The sequence below is a fragment of the Oreochromis aureus genome, linkage group 3, assembly GCF_013358895.1.
Source record: "Oreochromis aureus strain Israel breed Guangdong linkage group 3, ZZ_aureus, whole genome shotgun sequence".
Classification (NCBI taxonomy): Eukaryota; Metazoa; Chordata; class Actinopteri; order Cichliformes; family Cichlidae; genus Oreochromis; species Oreochromis aureus.
In genome coordinates, this window is record NC_052944.1 from 114062120 (window position 1) to 114083656 (window position 21537).

Sequence of the window (21537 nt, forward strand, 5' to 3'; positions counted from 1 at the left end):
AGAAGTCACAGTTTAGTGCCGTGCAGCAGGCTCGCAGTGTTAAACCCTTAGGCTCTAAAGAGAGTCGAGAGTGTTTCTACTGTCATAAACCGGGACATGTCATTGCGGACTGTTTGGCTCTGAAACGCAAAACAGTGAATTCTCAGCAACCCAAAGGTGTTGCCTTTGTGAAAGCAGCGTCCCATCCAGAGGTGCTTGATTGTGGTGGTAAGGTGCCAGACCCTTGTTTTGACCCATTTATCTTTGATGGTTTTGTATCACTAACTGATAAATCCACTGATCTAAAATCTGTGCGCATACTGAGAGACACCGGAGGGTCTCAGACCTTAATCCTTTCTAGTGTTTTACCTTTCTCAGCAGACAGTGCATGCGGATTTAATGTTGTGCTGCGTGGAATAGAGATGGATAATGCTCCCAGACGCGTTCAACAGGTCTATATCAAGTCAGAGCTTGTTACGGGATTCTTCCCCGTCGCAATATGTAAGACCCTACCCATAGAGGGGGTGGCCATGTTGCTAGGAAATGATATTGCGGGCGGATTAGTGCGTCCTAGTCTGGAGGTGCTGGGTAAGCCCCTCAGTTGTGATGCCCCAGAGATTTCTGTGACCCCAAAGCTGTACCCAGCCTGTGTGGTTACTCGTGTCCAAGCCCGTAAAGATGGTGACATTACCCTCGCTGATTCTGTGTTGATGACCTCATTTTCTGAGGTGGGTGCCGTGTTACCTGACGAAAACAGTGTTTTGTCTTCCCCAGACTTGGTGAACCCTGTGGAGCCTGGTCCATCTGTAAAAGATATTCCACTGCCTTTGACCAGAGAAAACCTGTCGACAGCTCAGATAGCTGGCGAATCATTAAAGCCATGTTTTAAGCGTGTGGTAAGTGCTGAGCAAGCTAACCATGAGCAACAAGCCTATTCCATAGAGCAAAATGTGCTAATGTGTCAATGGTACCCACCTGGTGCAGGAAGTGTGGACTGCGGTCAGGCCAATGCTCTGGCTAAGCAGCAAATTGCCGTTTCACAAAGACAAATGAAACACACTTATGATAAGGCTTCTCTCAAAAGCCATCTCAGAGTAAGTGATAAAGTAGTTGTCTTACTTATTTTACTCACTCACTTTTTTATACTTGGTTACCTTGAAAGTACAAAATCCCTTCTATGCCACACTTCTGTGTTAACTGCACCCGACTTGATGCAACCATGCAAGTTAGAAATTGACACCAGTGCTGTTGGGGCTGGAGCCGTACTTTTGCAAAAAGACTTGCAGGGATTGGACCACCCCATTTGTTACTTTTCCTGCAAGTTTAACAAGCATCAGGTAATTTACTCCACCATTGAGAAGGAGACATTGGCTCTGTTGCTAGCTCTTCAGCACTTCCATGTTTACTTGGGGTCCGGCACATTACCCATTGTAGTGTACACTGTTCATAATTCTCTTGTATTTCTTGCCCGGATGTATAGCCACAATGAATGCCTCATGCGATGGGCCCCACTGCTGCAAGAAAACAATTCAGAGATTTGGCATTTAAAAAAACAAAAACAAAAGCCAAAACGTACTGATAAAGTACTAGTTGATGACCTCTCCCGGTTGTAAGTATGACTTGTTTTGTTGTCTGTCAGGACTAATGAAATCTGTGTATACAAAACGTAGTCTTGTATTTTAAGGGGAGGGGTGTTATGGCCCTGGGCCTCGGAGGGAGTGAGACTGCCTATTTGTGTTCATGCAAATCCAAGTGTGCCATGACTTGTGGGTGATTGGCTGCTGGGAGTCCTGTGCCAGCCTTCTTTTATGCAGATCACAGTGTGCCAGACCTCGCGGACGATTGGCTGCCTGGAGATCCCATGACCACTCCAAGACCAATTGACTGTCTGCACCTGGGAGTATAAAAGGCTGAAGATCCTTCACACTATGGGGAACTGCTGCTCTGAAGTGAACATGCAGTGGCTTCCTCATCTGCGTTGCTTGTGAATGTTGTTTGTTAAACCTGTTTGCTGTGTTAAACCTGATATACAGCTGACCTTAGTTTTACTAGAGTCTTGTGTTTGATTTGAACTGTGTTTGTAACCTCTGATATTCAGCCGACCTTAGTTTTCTAAGAGTCTTGTGTTTGCTGGCTTACCTTAGTTAACCCTTAGCTTTTATTTTGTGTGCCGCCAGCTTACCTTAGTTAATCCTTAGTTTTTATTCTTGCCTGTTCTTTTTATTGTGTATTAATTGTTTCCCCGGTGGTCTGTTGAACAGCCCCGTCGGTTTTTGGTTTAATGTTTGTAATAAAACCCTTTATTAACTCAGGTTTCGTGAGAGGGCTTGTGTATCTTTCTCCCCTCCTGTCGCCTAGCAGAGGGGGTCGTAACAATCATTTTGATCTCTGACAGCAAAACTACAAATACAGATGCAACAAGGGAAGCAGCAAAAGTGACTGAACACAGCTTTTAGAGGCTAAATTCACATTTCAATAATCAAAGTGGCTTCATTTATATATGTGTGTGTGTGTGTGTGTCCATGGTTCCTCCACAGAGTGGACCAGCAGAGCTCAGAGGTTTCCAGTGGTCAGTCTGCCCAGCAGCATCAAACACAGCTGGACTCCATATTTATGGTCTGCACATGTACAACAACTACTTTTATTATTAATAATAATCCATTTATTTATAGGTCCCTTTCAGAACACCAAGGACTCTGTGGACTAAATGAGCAAAAGAAAACAAACTTTGAAATCAGACGGTGCAAATGTGATCACAGGGAAACGTTTTAAACAAAAACCAAAGTGAAACAGTTTGTAGTCGAGATCAGTGGGAATGAAGTTGAATAACTGTTTCTTCAATAACTTTGTAAATGACAGATATGATGTAAATTAGGAGCATTAGCACTTACTAATGATGTGAGTCGACACTTGGCTGTATTGAGACGACCACATTAAGTGGTCCTCAACTGTAACGGAAAACCAGTGGATCCAGTCCAGTCGTGGCGACCTGTGGTGAGTCGATCTGAGCAGCTACTAATGGAAACGGGGCCATAGATGTGTTTGTGCTTAATAACAATGAATCACAAGATTTTTAGATTTTTACATTACTGTTAAAATCTCATGTTGTTTCTTAAAGTGTGCAGTTCAGGGTGTGTTACTGAAACTGAGGTTTGTTCACTTTCCAAAGACCCAGCCCCCATAAAAAGCAGCAAAACAGCTTCTAAGAGTTACACACCCACACATATCTATCAAGTTAACTCTGGTCTAACACACTTGAATTTAGCTTGAAGAATGTTTCTGTACGAGGACTGAAAATGATTTCAAAAATTTAATGGAAAGTAGTAGAGGAAGTAAACCCCATGGGAAGGAGGGAGGACTCTGAGCAGCTTCCAGCTCATATTCAGACATTTGACTTCTCACTGAAAGCAGCAAGTTTGAATGTCTGTACCTTAATTAGAAGAGATAACATGGCCATAGTAATTAGAGTTGATTGAGCAATGCTGTCCTTGTAATGTAGTTTATGATTTTTATACATCTTTTTGTGGACAAGTCCAGTTTTTCTGTAGACCCTCTCAAGTTGGTGACAGCAGTCAAAGTTCACGTGTAAACCAGAGCAGCAAATCAGGTCCAAATGTGTTGTTCACAGTGAGTGGGATCATCAGTGTGCTGCTATGTTAACATCCTGCAGCAGGATGTGTTTGGTCAGAGAATGGATAGATCACTAAGTCATTGTTGAGTTTGGGGGATGGTAGACAGCTGGAGTAGGTTCAGCCAGTTGACACACAGTAGATAAAAATAACTGAAGGCAGGAGCAGACACCTGTATGACTTTCCACCTCTCAACATAGATTATTGTCCCTGGGCAGCGTCACAGGGCTGGTAGATGTAAACACACCTGAAGGAGTAGATTTATTCAACTGAGAAAAGTCACAGAGTTGTGTCTTAATGCTCAGTCATCCAGGTTTCCAACCTTATAAACAGGACATTTGCATAATGACTGAAACCAGCATCACTGAAGGAACAATGGGCTGGGAGGTCAGTTCCTTGATCATTAATAATAATGGATTGGATTTATATAGCGCTTTTCAAGACGCCCAAACCGCTTTACAATGTCATTATTCATTCATGCACTGGTGGAGGCAAGCTACGGTTGTAGCCACAGCTGACCTGGGGCAGACTGACAGAAGCGAGGCTGCCATATCGCGCCATCTCTGGCCAACACCAGTAGGCGGTAGGGTAAAGTGTCTTGCCCAAGGACACAACTACTAGGACAGAGAGGCCGGGGATCGAACCAGCGACCTTCCGGTTACAGGTGCGCTTCCCAACCCCCTGAGCCATTGGTACACATATTGTCAAGACCAATGATCAACAACCACTGATCAATCGTCATGAGTCTCATTCACAGGGAGTTGGGGAATGGCTGCAATCACAGCATTGTAAGATGGTGACAGATGTACCCTTAGGCCCCTCCTCCATTCAGAGATGGTCTTTCCCTTTTCACGTAAATGGCCTCCTTGACTCCGCCCTCAAACCAGCGTTCACATTTACTCAGGGCCTTCTTGATGTGATGTTCTTCTGCCTCCCTGGCTGCTGTGTCTGTGGGGATGGTGTTGGCTCTGTGTTGTAGCGTCCTGATGACACCCAGTTTGTGCTCCAGTGGATGATGAGAGTCAAACCTTAAATACTGATCTGTATGTGTAAACAGAGTGATCCTTTAAGACCAGCTGGCTGTACGATCATCTCCGTCACCTCCAGTCATCTCCAAGTTTCTGGCTTCGATCATCAACCCGTTGATAGTTCAGCTCTGAACACCAGTGAAATGTTTCTCCCACTGAAATCACCGCATTCATATGAACAGAATCAACTTTTTGGGATCATGGAGTTGTGGAGAATGTCTCAGTTAATCAGATAAAGTCAAACTTACAATTGGTGAAGAGATTGTGGATGATATGCCCCTTGATCATAAAGAAATGGATGATGTGTAGACTGAAGTTCAGAGTGGTGGGTCATTCATAAAGTATTCTGTTCCAGCTGCTGGAGGACAAAATCATCACTTTTGTGAAGAACGAGCTGAAGAAGATCCAGAAGGCTCTGAGTCCAAATAAGCCCCAGTGCTTGGAGTTTCAGAGGGAGAATGATGAGCAGAGGAGCAGCAGAGAGGCATTTGTGAAGATCACAGTGGACTTCCTGAGAAGAATGAAGCAGGAGGAGCTGGCTGACCGTCTGCAGAGACGTAAGAGGATTTATCTAAAGATTTAAGCTGCTCGATAAAATGACTTGTGTTTTGTAAAATCTGATTGTTGAAGTTGTATTTTTATTATTATTATTCAGAACTTCCAGCTGCAGTTTTTCATTGTAACCTTAAATCTGCTCTAAAGAAGAAGTTCCAGTGTGTGTTTGAGGGCATCGCTAAAGCAAGAAACCCAACCCTTCTGAATCAGATCTACACAGAGCTCTACATCACAGAGGGAGGGACTGCAGAGGTCAATGATGAACATGAGGTCAGACAGATTGAAACAGCATCCAGGAAACCACACAGACCAGAAACAACAATCAGACAAGAAGACATCTTTAAAGCCTCACCTGGAAGAGATGAACCAATCAGAACAGTGCTGACAAAGGGAGTGGCTGGCATTGGGAAAACAGTCTTAACACAGAAATACACCCTGGACTGGGCAGAAGACAAAGCCAACCAGGACATCCAGTTCATATTTCCATTCACTTTCAGAGAGCTGAATGTGCTGAAAGAGGAAAAGTTCAGCTTGGTGGGACTTGTTCATCACTTCTTTACTGAAACCAAAGAAGCAGGAATCTGCAGCTTTGAAGACTTCCAGGTTGTGTTCATCTTTGATGGTCTGGATGAGTGTCGACTTCCTCTGGACTTCCACAAAACTACAATCCTAACTGATCCTAGAAAGTCCACCTCAGTGGATGTGCTGCTGATAAACCTCATCAGGGGAAACTGCTTCCTCTGCTCGCCTCTGGATAACCACACGACCTGCAGCAGCCAATCAGATCGCCCCTGACTGTGTTGGCATGGTGACAGAGGTCAGAGGGTTCACTGACCCACAGAAGGAGGAGTATTTCAGGAAGAGATTCAGAGATGAGGAGCAGGCCAGCAGGATCATCTCCCACATCAAGACATCACGAAGCCTCCACATCATGTGCCACATCCCAGTCTTCTGCTGGATCACTGCTACAGTTCTGGAGGATGTGCTGGAAACCAGAGAGGAGGACAGCTGCCCAAGACCCTGACTGAGATGTACATCCACTTCCTGGTGGTTCAGGCCAAAGTGAAGAAGGTCAAGTATGATGGAGGAGCTGAGATAGATCCACACTGGAGTCCAGAGAGCAGGAAGATGATGGAGTCTCTGGGAAAACTGGCTTTTGATCAGCTGCAGAAAGGAAACCTGATCTTCTATGAATCAGACCTGACAGAGTGTGGCATCGATATCAGAGCAGCCTCAGTGTACTCAGGAGTGTTCACACAGATCTTTAAAGAGGAGAGAGGACTGTACCAGGACAAGGTGTTCTGCTTCATCCATCTGAGTGTTCAGGAGTTTCTGGCTGCTCTTCATGTACATCTGACCTTCATCAACTCTGGACTCAATCTGTTGGAAGAACAAACAACCTCCAAGAACTCTGAAACAAGAGAATCTGCAGAGAAACACTTCTACCAGAGTGCTGTGAACAAGGCCTTACAGAGTCCAAATGGACACCTGGACTTGTTCCTCCGCTTCCTCCTGGGTCTTTCACTGCAGACCAATCAGACTCTCCTACGAGGCCTGCTGACACAGACAGGAAGTAGCTCACAGACCAATCAGGAAACAGTCCAGTGCATCAAGAAGAAGCTCAGTGAGAATCTGTCTGCAGAGAAAAGCATCAATCTGCTCCACTGTCTGAATGAACTGAATCATCGTTCTCTAGTGGAGGAGATCCAACAGTCCCTGAGATCAGGACGTCTCTCCACAGATAAACTGTCTCCTGCTCAGTGGTCAGCTCTGGTCTTCATCTTACTGTCATCAGAAAAAGATCTGGATGAGTTTGACTTTAAGAAATACTCTGCTTCAGAGAAGACTCTTCTGAGGCTGCTGCCAGTGGTCAAAGCCTCCAACAAAGCTCTGTAAGTAAACATGAACTCATCGCTTAAACTCCTCACTTAAAATCGTTTAATCGATAAAAATCTTAAAATCATGGGAAATAAATCAGAAATGGTGAGTTCAAAGAACTGTTAAAAAACATAAAAATAGTGAATTAAAAGGTCATCAGTCACTCAGTAAATATGTTTTCAGTCCAGGAGGACGTGTCAGCATTTCTGACACATTTTTGTCTGTAACTTTAATCAAAGTACAATCCAGACCCAGCCAATAAGAACATGAGCTCTGATCCTTCAGCCCCTCTGAGAGGTTTATTATCCTCAGCTTGTTCACTTGTCTCCAACTCCAGCAGTTAGTTTTTTATCTCACTTTCAGTGCACACTCTCCCTTTTTTATTATAAATCTCCGCTCTGACTATCCTGTTTTTATCCAGTATGGAGGGAAAACCTTGGGGTTCATAACTGTAATTGCCACTCAGGTCCTGTTTCTTTTCAGTAATCATATCTAACTGTAAGGCTGCCATAACCAGTGTTTCCACAGAATTACAGTGGGTTCTCTCTGGGTCCTCTACAGTTTCCTCTCAACGTCCAAAGACATGCAGTTAGATTACCTGGTGATCTAAACTTCATGCAGGTGTGAGTGAGAGTTGTTGTCTGTCCCTCTGTGGGCTTAGTGGAAGAGACTGGATGGATCTCTGCTTTGCCTTTGATATTTCCTGACAGCAAACATTCTCCATGAAGTCTGTTTCAGCTCATCTCCTTTATACGCACCTTTAACAGGAAGAGTTTTATACAGCTAGTGTTTAAAATCCAGTGTTACTCACAGTACACAGTTAATGAGCATAATGATTATTGAATTAGTAAAGTTTTCTAAAATAATTGTGTTAGTTAATATTGTATGATAGTGTACACAGAATTATTAGCTCAGTAGGTAGAGTGGTCACCCCATGATAGTAAGGTCGGGGGTTGAATCCACCGCATAGCTACCCTGAGGTACCCCTGACCAAGGTACCATCAAAGTACCAATAGTGGGCACTGGATTGGTAGCACTCATAGTCTCATAGGTTTAAAATAAATTTTTTTAAAAAAGGTTCAACATATAAAAAAATTTCATTTGATCACATATATTGTTTGTTTGGTTTTTTTGGTGTTTGTTTTTTCCCTTTCTCTCTCAGAGTGAGCAGCTGTAACGTCTCAGAGGAAGGCTGTGAAAATTTGTTGTCAGTGGTCAGCTCCCAGTCCTGTAGTCTGAGAGAGCTGGACCTGAGTACCAACAGCCTGAAGGCTTCAGCAGTAAAGCTTCTGTCTGCTGCAGTGGAGAGTCCACATGCCAAACTGAATATTCTGAGGTCAGATCAATTTGTATTCTGTTTAGTTCTGTTTGTTTATATGTTTGATGTTTGTTTTTCTCTATATCAACTGACAAAAATAATCATCAATTTAACCAGTAAAGGTAAACTTTATCCAGTTATCCTTGTTTCATAGCATTTTTATTCATTTCTAAGTTAAAGTGAAGTTTTACTATAACCTGCTCAGCACAAGACAATAAGCTATTGCACCCTGATTACACTTTAACAACAATCTTTATTCATGTATTTATCTTCAGACTTAACATCTGTGAACTCTCAGAGGAAAACTGTGAAGCTCTGTCCTCAGTTCTCAGCTCACAGTCCTCTAGTCTGACAGAGCTGGACCTGAGTATCAGAAAGCTGCAGGATTCAGGAGTGAAGCTTCTGTCTGCTGGACTACAAAGTTTAAACTGTAAACTGAATACTCTGAGGTCAGATCAGAAAACATTTTGTTTTTAGAATTATTAATTAAAGTTCATCCATATGATGTTGTATCTTAGTATGTTAATGTTTCCTTTAAAAATTAAAAGTCAAGATTTAATATTGTGAAATGTATAAACAAACTCTACATGAGTATTTATTTTATAGCTTGTCTTTTATTTTTCAGACTGAGTGGCTGTAACCTGTCAGAGAGAAGCTGTGAAACTCTGTCCTCAGTCCTCAGCTCCCATGCCTCCAGTCTGAGAGAGCTGGACCTGAGTAACTCTGACCTGCAGGATTCAGGAGTGAAGCTTCTGTCTGCTGGACTAAAGAGTTCACAGTGTGCAGTGGAAACTCTCAGGTCAGGATTCAAACTTTTCCACAGATGATCATTTGAAATGTGATTTATATTATTGTATAAACAGGTAACTTTTATACAGCTGTCAAGTGGACTTTTATTTACATTTGAGTGAATAATTGGACTCTAAATTACTTTTAAAAGTTGTCATAGTCATTTCTTTGTTTATTTAAAAAAATCTTCATGTACTGCCTAAAGATTTAGGCTCCTTTGGGCCCATAATATATATATTTGATTTCTTTAGGAATAAAATTAGGAGGATATTGGTGACTACTGATTGGTTTGCCGTTTGTTTTTTATTCACAGTACTTACTTAATTTTAAAGGCTGATTTCTCAAAATGAGATGTTTATCTTTTCTTCTACAACACTTGGAGCCACCATATCTTCTTGCTTGATTTATTCATTACAGTTTGATTTAAAGAATATTAGACTCGTAACATAATAAATATATTTATTTCACTTCTTCTTGAGAGAATGAAAGGGATGACTGTGTGAGCTCCAGTGGCTCATCCCAGCAGAGGGAGCAGCACACTGGGCTACAAATGATCACAGTAGTAATGGCCATAGTTTGATAAAACAGGCAGTCTCACCCAGTAGATAATACATGGTTCTGGTGCCAATGTGGGGGAGGGGACTCGCCCGGTACTAACTACCTACTACTAACTACCTCATCCAGATGTCTTCCCTACAAACCCTGATAAGAAGTAACCACAGTAGCCTTGTAGGTCAAATTAGTTTCACCTGTTAAAGTTAGCTCCACTATTAATGGTGTCTCTTGTTATTTCTGGGATGGATCTAGTAGCTTGAACAGCTGCTTAAAGGAAAGGTTATTTTTATCATTATTATTATTATTATTATTTTAATTATTAAGTCCGGGGTAACCAGCAAGAGTTTTTTGCACAAAGAATAATACTCAGACTTTTAGGTTTTATCATTTTACACAAGGTTTAAAAGTGAATGTCCACAATTGAATTGCAGAAATTGTTATTGAGCTAATACTGATTTAGTTGTTATCTTTGGTGAGGAGAGGTTGGATGAAGGATGAGCACAGTCAGGCCTAAAGATGCTCTTAATAATAATAATGGATTGCATTTATATAGTGCTTTTTGAGACCCTCAAAGTGCTTTACAATTCCATTATTCATTCACTCTCACATTCATACACTGGTGGAGGCAAGCTACAGTTGTAGCCACAGCTGCCCTGGGGCAGACTGACAGAGGCGAGGCTGCCATATCGCGCCATCGGCCCCTCTGGCCAACACCAGTAGGTGGTAGGTGAAGTGTCTTGCCCAACGACACAATGACCAAGACAGACAGAGCTGGCTCATCAGACAGACAAGCTCATCTTGTAACCTACTGGTTACAAGATGAGTGCAAAGTTGGCGCAACTTGGTGATGAAGTTGCCCCGAAGAGATGTACATTCATCCTGTATTCAGATGTTGGTTGTTCCAGATCACCTTTAGGCCACCAGAGAAATCTCAATAGATCTTTATCTTCAGCTGGAACCATGACTTGATGGAACATGGATTCAATATCTCCCATAATTACAACTGGCTCCTTCCTGAATCTTGTGATCACTCCTATTAAAGAGCTTGTAAGATCAGGTCCTTGTAAGAGCTGGGAGTTTAAAGATGTTCCATGATAACTCACTCCACAGTCGAACACAACTTTGAGTTTCTTCTTGGTTGGATGGTAAACACCATGGTGTGGTATATACCACAGCTTGCCATCATCGCGATCGATCTCCTCTTCCGGGACCTTTTCAGCATGACCTTTAGCAAGGAGCTCATTCATGAAGACTTTGTACTCAGTATGAAACACTGCGTCTTTCTCAAATCTCTTTTTTAGAAAGCGCAGACGTTGTTGAACAACTTTCTTATTGTTTGGCATACTGATACTGGCATTCCGAAAAGGTAATGCTATCTGGACATGACCACCCACATATTTGGCAGAGTTAGTCACCATTTCCAGAAATCTCTGATCCTCTCTTGACAAGCCAACCTGTTCATCAACTTTGCTCTCAGGAAAGTCAATTTTGAACTGTTGCTGCCAAAGCTCCTCCAGGGTGACAACAGAAATTCTGTTGACTGTAACTTGTGGATGCTTCTGATCACCTGTAGCTTCACAGTTTCCTGAAAGTGGCCCATTGATGGTCCAGCCAAGCCTTGTCCTTACGGCATACGGTCCTCCATCAACACTACACACCACTTCCAGAGGTTCCAAGGCTTTGGGAATGTTTGTTCCGATCAGAAGTTCGATTCCTGTATTTATTTGAGGGAAGTTTATGTGTTTTAAATGTGACCATCCTTTTATATCTCCTGGTGTTGTAATATTTCTTTTATGTACAGGCATGGACTCCTGTGTGTACACTTTTGGCAGCTCCAGAAAATCGTCACCACAAAGAGCGGCAACCTCCAGTCCTGATAAAGTGTTGCTGCTCACAACTCTTTCTTGGCCCATGGTTCTCAGGAGGATGTTTCCTTTCCTTCCCTCAAGGTGTAGTCTGCGCATCAGACTCTCAGTGCAGAAAACTGCTGTGCTCCCTTGGTCCAAAAAAGCATATGTTGTAATAATATTGCTTCCTTTCTTTGACTTTACTTGGACAGGTACAATGGGCATTTTACAGTCCTGGTCTCCAGCCCCTGTAAGACCACTCGACACCAATGTGCTCACATGCGGCTGCATGTTCCTGTCTGTCTTTTCAGAGGGTGTACTTTCTTTGTGCAGGATGGTGGGATGTTTCCGGCTGCATTTGGAACAGGAAATCCTCTTACGGCAATCTTTACTGATGTGTCCTATACACAAGCAGCCAAAACAGATGCCATTTTCCTTTAAGAAGGTTATCTTCTTCTCATGAGCCATTTTTCCCAACTGTGCACAAACGTCCAACATGTGTCTTCCTCCACAACAAATACAGACGTTCCTTCCAACCTGATTATTTTTCATTTCCGTTTCCGCAGGCTTAGGTGTACTGTTAAGGGAAAAATCCCAAATGGCAAACTGCAAATATAAACAGAAACACAATGAGACAGCGTAATGAATCACATGTACAGTACACGGGTGAAGTCTCAAAATGAGAGTCACACAGTGTACCTCTTTATTCGTGCATTTATAGTCACTGGTGCCCACACAACAGGGCGGCGTATTTTCGCTCTTCTCAGAAAAATGACTATACAACAGTATGTGGCTATCTTACTGGAACATTCCGTTCCTCTTTTATCAGAACATGTTACACAGGCGTGTGTATTGTGAGATTCAGAAGAAGGACGCAGCCCCTCTTCTTGTTAGAGAGCGCAGATAAAAGTGTCCAGCTCTCCTCTTCCTGCTTGTTCAGCTATTATCGCTTTGAGAAAGAATTTATAAAACAGTCTTGTAGTGGACAACAGTCTAAGTCATCAAAAGGTCAACATACAGTATTCTATCATATGCAAACTTATATCATTAAAAGCTTATATTGACTACCAGTACAATTTTCCATTGACATGTACTCTCCACAACTTGCATGGTGGTGGCAAAGCTTGTTCCTTTCTTTCCAGGTCTACCTTGATACTTAGGTTTACTCATTCCTTTAGTTGGTAAAGAAAGCGGAGAATCTTGAATATTACCGAATACAGGATCAGTTAATATTCTTATTTGCTTCTCCAAAAAGTCTGCAATATCCATAAATTTGGCTCTTCTTTTATGCCTTTCTTGCAGGTCACAAACATGGCTTCTCCATCTGTCCCTAAATTTATACGGCAATTTTTTAATAATGTTCACCATATTAGAAGGCATGTCCAAATCACTCAGATGCTGCACCTCCTCCATTGCATTACAGCATCCCCTGAGGAACAAACTGTAGTTCTGAAGAGCTTTTACTTCCTCTGTTTTAATCGACGGCCATGAAAGTGCCTTGTCCAGATATGCAGCTGCGACCTTCTGTTCATCCCCATAGTGCTCCTTTAACAGTGATTTTGCCTTCCAATAACCACAATCTGAGTTCATTTGTTGACAGCTTCTCACCAATTCCTTTGCATGGCCTCTTGTGTACTGTTCCAAAAAATATAAACGATCACTGTTATTTTTTGTATTGCACTCAACTGCATTCTCAAATGCTTTAATAAATGAATAATATTGAAGTGGATCTCCCTCAAAATGAAGTATTTCTCTTTTTGGTAAGGAAAAGAGGCTTTGCTGTTGGATTAAAAGTGTTGTTATTTCATTTTGTTTAGTCATTATTCCAATAACATCATTTTGGGGTTCCAGTTCCACCATACCATTTGTATGACAGTCATTTTGTCCATTTGCCTCAGATGGGTTTGAAGGAATAACTGAATATTGTTGAGGATGATTATTTTGAGAAGATTCAGTCAACATGGCTTGTTGCATGACACATTCCTGGGTGTTTTCGTTTCTCCTTTTTTGAGTTTCAGCATTAGTCAATGAATTTTGTTTTGCAGAGATGTGAAGTATAAATTCCAATGCATCAACATTAAGGGTTTGTTTAGATCTTTCATTGGAAATGTATGAATTCATTCCATCTGAAACTTTTGAAGATCCTTTTTTGCTTGTTACACTTTGAGCTTTAAGGACATTTATTGTTGCCATTTTTTCAGCAATTTCAGTGTTCAACTTTAGCCTTTCAGCTTTCATACGAACAGATGAAGTTGAAGATCTTGATGAAGAAGTTTTGTGGCTTTCAACATTTGAAACACTGTCACTTGGCTTGATATCATCCTCCACTTCAGTCTCAGTATTTGATGCAACTTTGTTTTCCAATAAATTGATTTGCTTTGCACAAACAGCAGGGTTTTGTTCTCTTTGATTTATCCAATTTTGAATTTCATTTAAAAACACATTGGTGTATTTCATGATACTTGAAAACCATTCCTCTTGTTTTATTACTTCTTCCTCTGGCACCAAAGGCAACACCTCAACATGTGAACTTGAAGCCTTTTCACACAATGCTTTTAAATCCACCACATACTGCTTAATTTGAGAAAGATTTTCATTGTGTTGCATGAGTCCTTTCATTTTATTGACATATCTTTTGCGTTCATTTTGAAATTTTTCGATTTTATTCAACAATGCCTTTCCAGTTATTTTGCTTTCTCTCTTTCCCCCCAAATCATTAGGAACAATCATCACCACCTGTTTGAGTCATGATTTTCCCATTTGTTTGTTCGATTTTTTTTAATTTAATTTATTTTAATCTTCAGTGATCATCCATAAAACGTATATCCACTGGAAGCCACACTAAACTTTGACCATAAAATCCTTTCAACGTAACAGCACTTTAATTGTCCATTGAACATCATCCAAGCAGCATAATTAATGAGACGCAGCGCAGACATCAATCCAAGAGTGAAGCAAAAGCGTTGCACATTTAACCAACATTCATTCCATTCAGTGTCTCCTCTTGAAACATCTTAGCGCTAATGCAATGTGGCTTCCTTTTCCTCAACCAGACATGCACAGGTATTCTTACCTGCGCTCCTCAGAATTGCGTCAGGTGTGTCGGTTCTGCTGGCTCACTCATTCAGATGCGCTTCACTTACTTGGCGTCTTTCAGGTTTCCTGATCTGATTTCTTTGATCCTGCTTGCGGCTTGCTTCTCCAGAATGCGTTTTTTTGTTGACTAAAGATGTAGCGACTTCCACAGTCGCTAGAGGCCGGGGATGGAGCTTGCCTCTTTGCCTGACGCGCTGTCAACTTACGCAATAATGCGAAAGGTGGAATTGTTTGCTTATTTATTAAAGTGCTTTGAGAGTTTACAGAGTAATGTGATCATCTCACGATTTGTACTCTTACAACGTCACAGGCTCTAATGTAACAAAGCAAAACATGTTGTGCAGCGGTCAACAAAAACTACGGCTACCCAGCCCTCCTCTCTGTCAAAATCAAACCCAGTGAATGACAGACTGACAACGCCCATTTATGTCACCGGTAGCACCCACGTGACTCCCATAACAACCCAACAAATGAAAACCCAGTGATCATCAAAATGCTATATATTTAGTTATGGCTCCTACAGTTGTCTTTGTGCACCCCCACTGGGTTTTTGATTAATTGAATAGCTGCAGCAGGAGTGATTATTTAAGTTTTCCTTTTCTTGTTATTTTTCTTTGATTTCAGTTAAATACGTGGTACCTGCAAAAGCATTTTGTGTTGTGTGTATTTATTAATTACTGCCCATCAGCTCCAGTAGCATTCCTAAATCTTCTGATTAATAATAACCTAATATTTCACTCAATACCTAGCCTGTATTAATTCATTAGCGCTTCATCAGTGTTACATAGCCATATATAAGGACAAAGATCACAGTACTATAATGCAGTAATGTTAAACACAAAGGTGTATATCTACATAAATCTATTCTATCAGTAATCAGAGTATTGTAGTATACTTCTACTACTTGCACTATACAAACTAAACAGTTATCATCAGTACAGACGAACTGATGGTAGTTGTACAAAATAAAGGCTTTGCAATTATTGTGAACGCTTCTGGTCAAACTAAGATCAGCTGATTACCTCATAACAAATTGTTTGCTATAGAATGCAGCACCTACTCTTCATACTGTAACTCCCAGGTAACCATGGTTACCCAGCCACGCCCAGTAGTCTCCAGAGACATCAACAGCTGGTGCAGGTGGTAACGCCATGGCTTTTGTAGTCTCTTTTTCTACAGTGCATGTGTTCTTCTTGTGATGGTGCATCTTGAGGGAGGGTCATACATGCCGTCATTTGTTGATCGTAATAACGTTCCTCAGACCGACTCCTTCAACAACACTAATCGGCCTGCAGTTTGTAGCTATCCACTTCACTGTGGCGTTTGTTAGCTTGTCTTTCTTTGGTTTATCTAGACTCCTCCCACAAGCTGATCCAAGGTAGTCTGCCCAAGCCTCCCACCTCTGTTTGTTTGGGTGGTTTGTTTGCTGCCATCAACAGCGTGTAATGCATTTAAGTGATACTTCAGACTTGAAGTACTTCGATGATAAAAAAAAAAAAAACTCAACGTTGCTTCCAAATAACTTTAGTTGTATCAACACTGCCCTCTGGAATAATTAGACTTTGGTGACGAACTGATGTGATCTCCATGTTTCCTTTGTTGGACTGTGGGCGAGTGTCAGAACTGAATGTACTGAGTAACATGTAGTTTTTAAATATGTGTCAGTTCCAGTTTTAGAGCTCTAAAGTGCAGCTATCATGTTAGGAATATGTTAGGAATAGACAGTAACACTGAGTTCAAATCTTTATTTTACCACTCGCTGCATTCTTGATGTTCATGAATTCAGCAGGTTCATGATTATCTGCAGCATTAATCTCATATTTCCATCTAACGTGTTGAATTTGACTGTTTGATGTTCTTTATGATCTCTGGCACCAGTTCATCTGTAGGCCATGCTCTTCCATCCATTTAGTGAAATGATGTTTAAAGGTCTCCTTGTTCTGTGAGCATGCACAGATCCTGAAGCAGAAAGCCTCGGTTAACAGAGAAATGATCATCACTGTGATGATACTCATCATCTCTGACTGGGATTTGAGGTTTTGTCAAAGCAGCAAGGAAAGCCTGGCTATGTTGGACTTGGTGTGGAAGCAGCTCCCAGTTTGAGTTCAGGAGACAGACACCCTCTCTACTTTGAAGATCAGCTTCAAACTTTCCTTTTTGATAAAGCTTATAGTTAGAGCTGGATCAGGTGACCCTGAACCATCCCTTAGTTATGCTGCTATAGGTTCAGGCTGTTGGTGGACTTCCCATGATGCTTTGCTTTTTTCTCCACTCCCCCCTTTTCACTCCTGATGCTTTTATATGTCACTACTGCATGTCCTTAACTTTTGTCTTCTCTCTCCTTAGTTTGTGTTTTGTTCTTGTCCCTCTGAGCTCATCTCTTCTCTTTCACCTTACCCTGCAACCAGTCATGGTAGATGCTCCTCCTGGAGCCTGTTTTCACTGGGAGGATCTTTGTGTCAAAGGGAGTTCTTCCTTCCCACCATCACCAAGTGCTGCTCACAGTGGATTGTCTGATGGTTGGGGCTTTCTCTCTAATATTGGAGGCTGCTACCTTACACTGTTAAACAGCTTGAGATGACTGTTTGAATTGTCACTTATAAATAAAGTTACATTGAATGGATGTAAATGGATAGATGTCATTGTGACAAAGAGAAAATGATTGTTGACAGATGGATTGTTGTTTTGTGTGTCTGCAGTCTGTCAGGCTGTCTGATCACAGAGGAAGGCTGTATTTCTCTGGCATCAGCTCTGAGCTCCAACCCCTCCCATCTGAGAGAGCTGGACCTGAGCTACAATCATCCAGGAGACTCAGGAATGAAGCTGCTGTCGGCTGGACTGAAGGATCCAGGCTGGAGACTGGACACTCTCAGGTATGGAGAGAATGTCTGATAGAGGAGGAAGAGCTGGAAACATTTCCTGTGTCCTTCACTCACTTCTTGTTTGTTTCCTGCAGATGAGACATGAACAATCACACATGCAGGAATATTTTCAGGGACAGACATATTACTCTACTTGGATAGTACATGGATATTTATGTAGGGGGTCTCCAAGGAGTCTGTTTGCAGGAACATTTAGGTCACAGGTGTACCTGAGATAGATGCCACTGTGTACCTAATAAAGTGTCAGTCATGTGTATGTTTCCCATGCTGTATGTCCACAGTGACACTGACAGATGGATGAAACAAAGCTGTGAATCATTTCAGCCTGTGTGTGACAAAGGGGCAGACAGGAGCAGCTAACATTTGGAAATGGCAGCTTAAACACTGACAAACTCTACATAAATTTGTTCTCAAGTGCACATTTTTCTGTTATTGTTCTCAAACAAGAGAATGAGAATGAAATATTGATTCTAACGGGGCCCATAAACAGCATTAGCTTAGCAGAGTTTCCATCATGGTCACACAAATCCTCAGCAGAGCAAAGTGGCTTACTTAGCAATACCTGCTCAAGTTGTAGAAAGCAAGGGAAAACAGTATTAGCATTAGCTGCTAATGGCAGCTTACTTAGCATAAACTCTTCACATCATTATAACGCAAGGGAAAAGAGTCACTCATGGCAGCCTATTTAGCATTAACGCCTCACATCATTATAACACAAGAGAAAAGGGTATTAGCGTTAACTACTAATGCTTATTCACCTCAAATTAGCTTTAGCTGCTAATGTCAGCCCACCTAGCATTATCTCCTTACTAATATAATGCTAATTCACATCAAATTAGCATTAGCTGCTCATATTGTTGTAAGGAAACTGTATTAGCATTAGCTGCTAATAATTATTTCACCTCTAATTCGAATAAGCCAAAAGCTTAAAGCAGCCTGCTTAGCCTTAACTCCTCACATCGTTGTTACCCAACGGAAAAAAGTATTAGTATTAGCTACTATAATTTTTAAGAAGTAAGAGAAAACAGTGTTAGCATTATCCAATAATGCTAAGTCACATTAAATTAGCATTAGCCGTTCACATTGTTAAAAAGAAGGGAAAACAGTATTAGCATTAGCGCATAATGCTAATTCATGTCAAAGTAGCATTAGTTAATAACGGCAGCCTACTTAGCATTAACTGCTCAGTAATATAATGCTAATTCACATCAAATTATCATTAGCTGCTCAAGTTGTTATAAGGAAAGGGAAAACGGTATTAGCATTAGCTGCTAATAATTATTCACCCCTAATTAGAGTTGGCCCCTGATGGCAGCCTACTTAGCTTTGACTCCTGACATCGTTATAATGCAGGGCAAACGAGTTACCATTATCGGATAATGCTAATTCACCTCAAATTAGTATTAGCTAATAACGGCAACCTACCTAGTATTAGGTGGTCACATTGTTATAAAGCAAGAAAATATGGTATTAGCTGCCAATTCCTATTCACCTAAAATTAGAATTAGTTAATAACGGTAGGCTTCGTATCATTAGCTGCTGTCATTCTTACAAAGCAAAGGAAAACGGTATGAGCATTAGCTGCTAATACTTATTCACCTAAAATTAGAGGTAGCCACTAATGGCATCCTATTTAGCATTAACTCTTCACATCACAGGGGAAAAGTTAAAATTGAATGAAAAATAGTGTTCACATTAGCCACTCATATTGTTAAAAAGTAAGAAAAAGCATTGTTAGCATAAGCGGATAATGCTAATTCACCTCAAATTAGTATTAGCTAATAACGGCAAACTACATATCATTAGCTGGTGACATTGTTATAAAGCAAGAAAATATGGTATTAGCATTAGCTGCCAAAAGCTATTCACTTAAAATTAGCAGTAGCCACTAATGGCAGTTTACTTAGCATTAACTCCTCACTAATATAATGCTAATTCACATCAAATTAGCATTAGCTGCTAGCATCAGCCTACCTAGCACTAGCTGCTCACATTTTTAAAAGGGAAGGGAAAACGATATTAGCATTAGCTGGTAATAATTATTCACCCCTAATTAGAATTAGCCGCTAATGGCAGCATACATGGCATTAACTCCTCACATCGTTATAATGCAATAGTTCTCTCCCTCGTGCATGAGATCAAGGAGCTCTGCTTGGTGTCCAATGCTTTTTGCTGTTGTACTAGAATTGTCTCGTTCCAGTGCTGGGTCTGTGCTAGATATACCCATCACCAGCTTTTTACACTGGTTAACAGTACGTCGTAGAATCAACTTCAAGATTTAGTTGTTTGTCTTTAAATCTCTGAATGGATTAGCTCCATCTTATCTCTCTTTAACTAAAATAATCTAAGTCGAGCCCTCAAGTCTGCAGATAAGTAGCTTCTGACTTTCCCCAGAACTAGACGTAAAAACAGAGGTGAGCTTTATCGATGGCTGCAGCCAAACTCTGGAACAGTCGGCCCTTCACATCAGGTCTTCACCAACACTCGACATTTTTAAAACCCGGTTGGAAACACATTTGTACTCTGTAGCTTTCAATTCTGACGAGTCTTTATAGTAATTACTGTGTAGGTTTCCTATTTTATCTCTACTCTGTGCAGCACTTTGGCTCAACCTGTTTTTAAATGTGCTGATAAATAAATGTAGATTTCTTTGAATAAAACAGTGGAGCCGAGCTTTGAGCTCAGTGTGTAACAGTGTGTGTATGAGAGCCATGTAATGTCCATGTGTGCATGCTGACTGTGCTGCTCTGACCCCCCTCCTCCTTTCAGGGTGGAGCCTGCTGGAGTCCGATGGTTGAGACCAGGTCTGAGGAAGTGTAAGTGTGTTTTTAATGGGATTCATGGAAACAAAGCAGCACACATTCAACCATCTTCATCATTCACATCCCTGATGTCAGGAGTCATCATCAAAGTGTCAATCAATGAACAGATGATGGATCAATAACTGCAGCTGGATTGTGTTTGTTCTCTCCATCAGATTCCTGTCAACTCACAATCGACACAAACACAGTGAACACAAAGCTCCAACTGTCTGAAGACAACAGGAAGGTGACACGTGTGAAAGAGGTTCAGTCATATCCTGATCATCCAGACAGATTTAATGTTTGTCCTCAGCTGCTGTGTAGAAATGGTCTGACTGGTCGCTGTTACTGGGAGGTCGAGTGGAGAGGAGACGTTTTTATATCAGTGAGTTACAGAAGAATCAGAAGAAAAGGAGGCAGTGACTGTGGGTTTGGACACAATGATCAGTCCTGGAGTCTGTACTGCTCTGATGATGGTCCTCATTCTGTCAGGCACAATAACAGACAAACATCCATCTCCTCCTCCTCCTCCTCTGTCTCTAACAGAGTAGCAGTGTATGTGGACTGTCCTGCTGGCACTCTGTCCTTCTACAGAGTGTCCTCTGACACTCTGATCCACCTCCACACCTTCAACACCACATTCACTCAAACTCTTTATCCTGGGTTTTGGTTCTATCCTGGTGCCTCAGTGTCCCTGTGCTGAGTGGAGTGTAAAGAGTGTCTCCTGTTAGAGAAACACTCTGACTGTTGAACAGATAGTTCAGTCTGTACATGTCTGTCTCTTTCACTCACAAACACGTTTTCAGATTCATGGATTCAATCAGTTGATGTTTGAAACTCTTCTAAATGATTCCTTGTAAACTTCTTCCTCTTGTTAAGGTTCATTTTGAGGAGAGAGAGGTGTAGGAGATTGGAATAACACACTGACCCTGTCAGGTGGAGTCAAACGAAGATTTTAATGAAACACACGCAGCGTGTGGAGATGTAATCTGTACACAGACAGCATCAGATCTCATCTCCAAAACTTCAGAACACAGTTTTATGCATTGGTGTATTAGAACGCCCCCTCTTGCGTCAGTTACATGGATACATCAACTCAAAACCACAAACGTTCTATTTGACAACTTGTGACACAATTAAAGGACACTGGCTTCCATCTTCTCCCCGGTGGTTTCCCGCA

General features: G+C 41.4%; 1 protein-coding gene and 1 pseudogene across 1 annotated transcript in view; both read left to right on the forward strand.

Annotated features, from left to right (window-relative positions):
• LOC120435068 (NACHT, LRR and PYD domains-containing protein 12-like) overlaps positions 1-21060 on the forward strand; it is a gene marked incomplete at its 5' end in the record, with an annotated part of 78268 nt that extends 57208 nt beyond the window's left edge. Inside the window, 4 exons of the mRNA XM_039603924.1 lie at positions 8663-8836; positions 9013-9186; positions 17374-17539; positions 20551-21060. Coding sequence (XP_039459858.1) covers positions 8663-8836; positions 9013-9186; positions 17374-17539; positions 20551-21060 — 1024 coding nt within the window. The remainder of the gene's footprint in view (positions 1-8662; positions 8837-9012; positions 9187-17373; positions 17540-20550) is intronic.
• Positions 2424-7087, forward strand: LOC120437890 (annotated as a pseudogene).
• Positions 21061-21537: the final 477 nt, after the last annotated feature.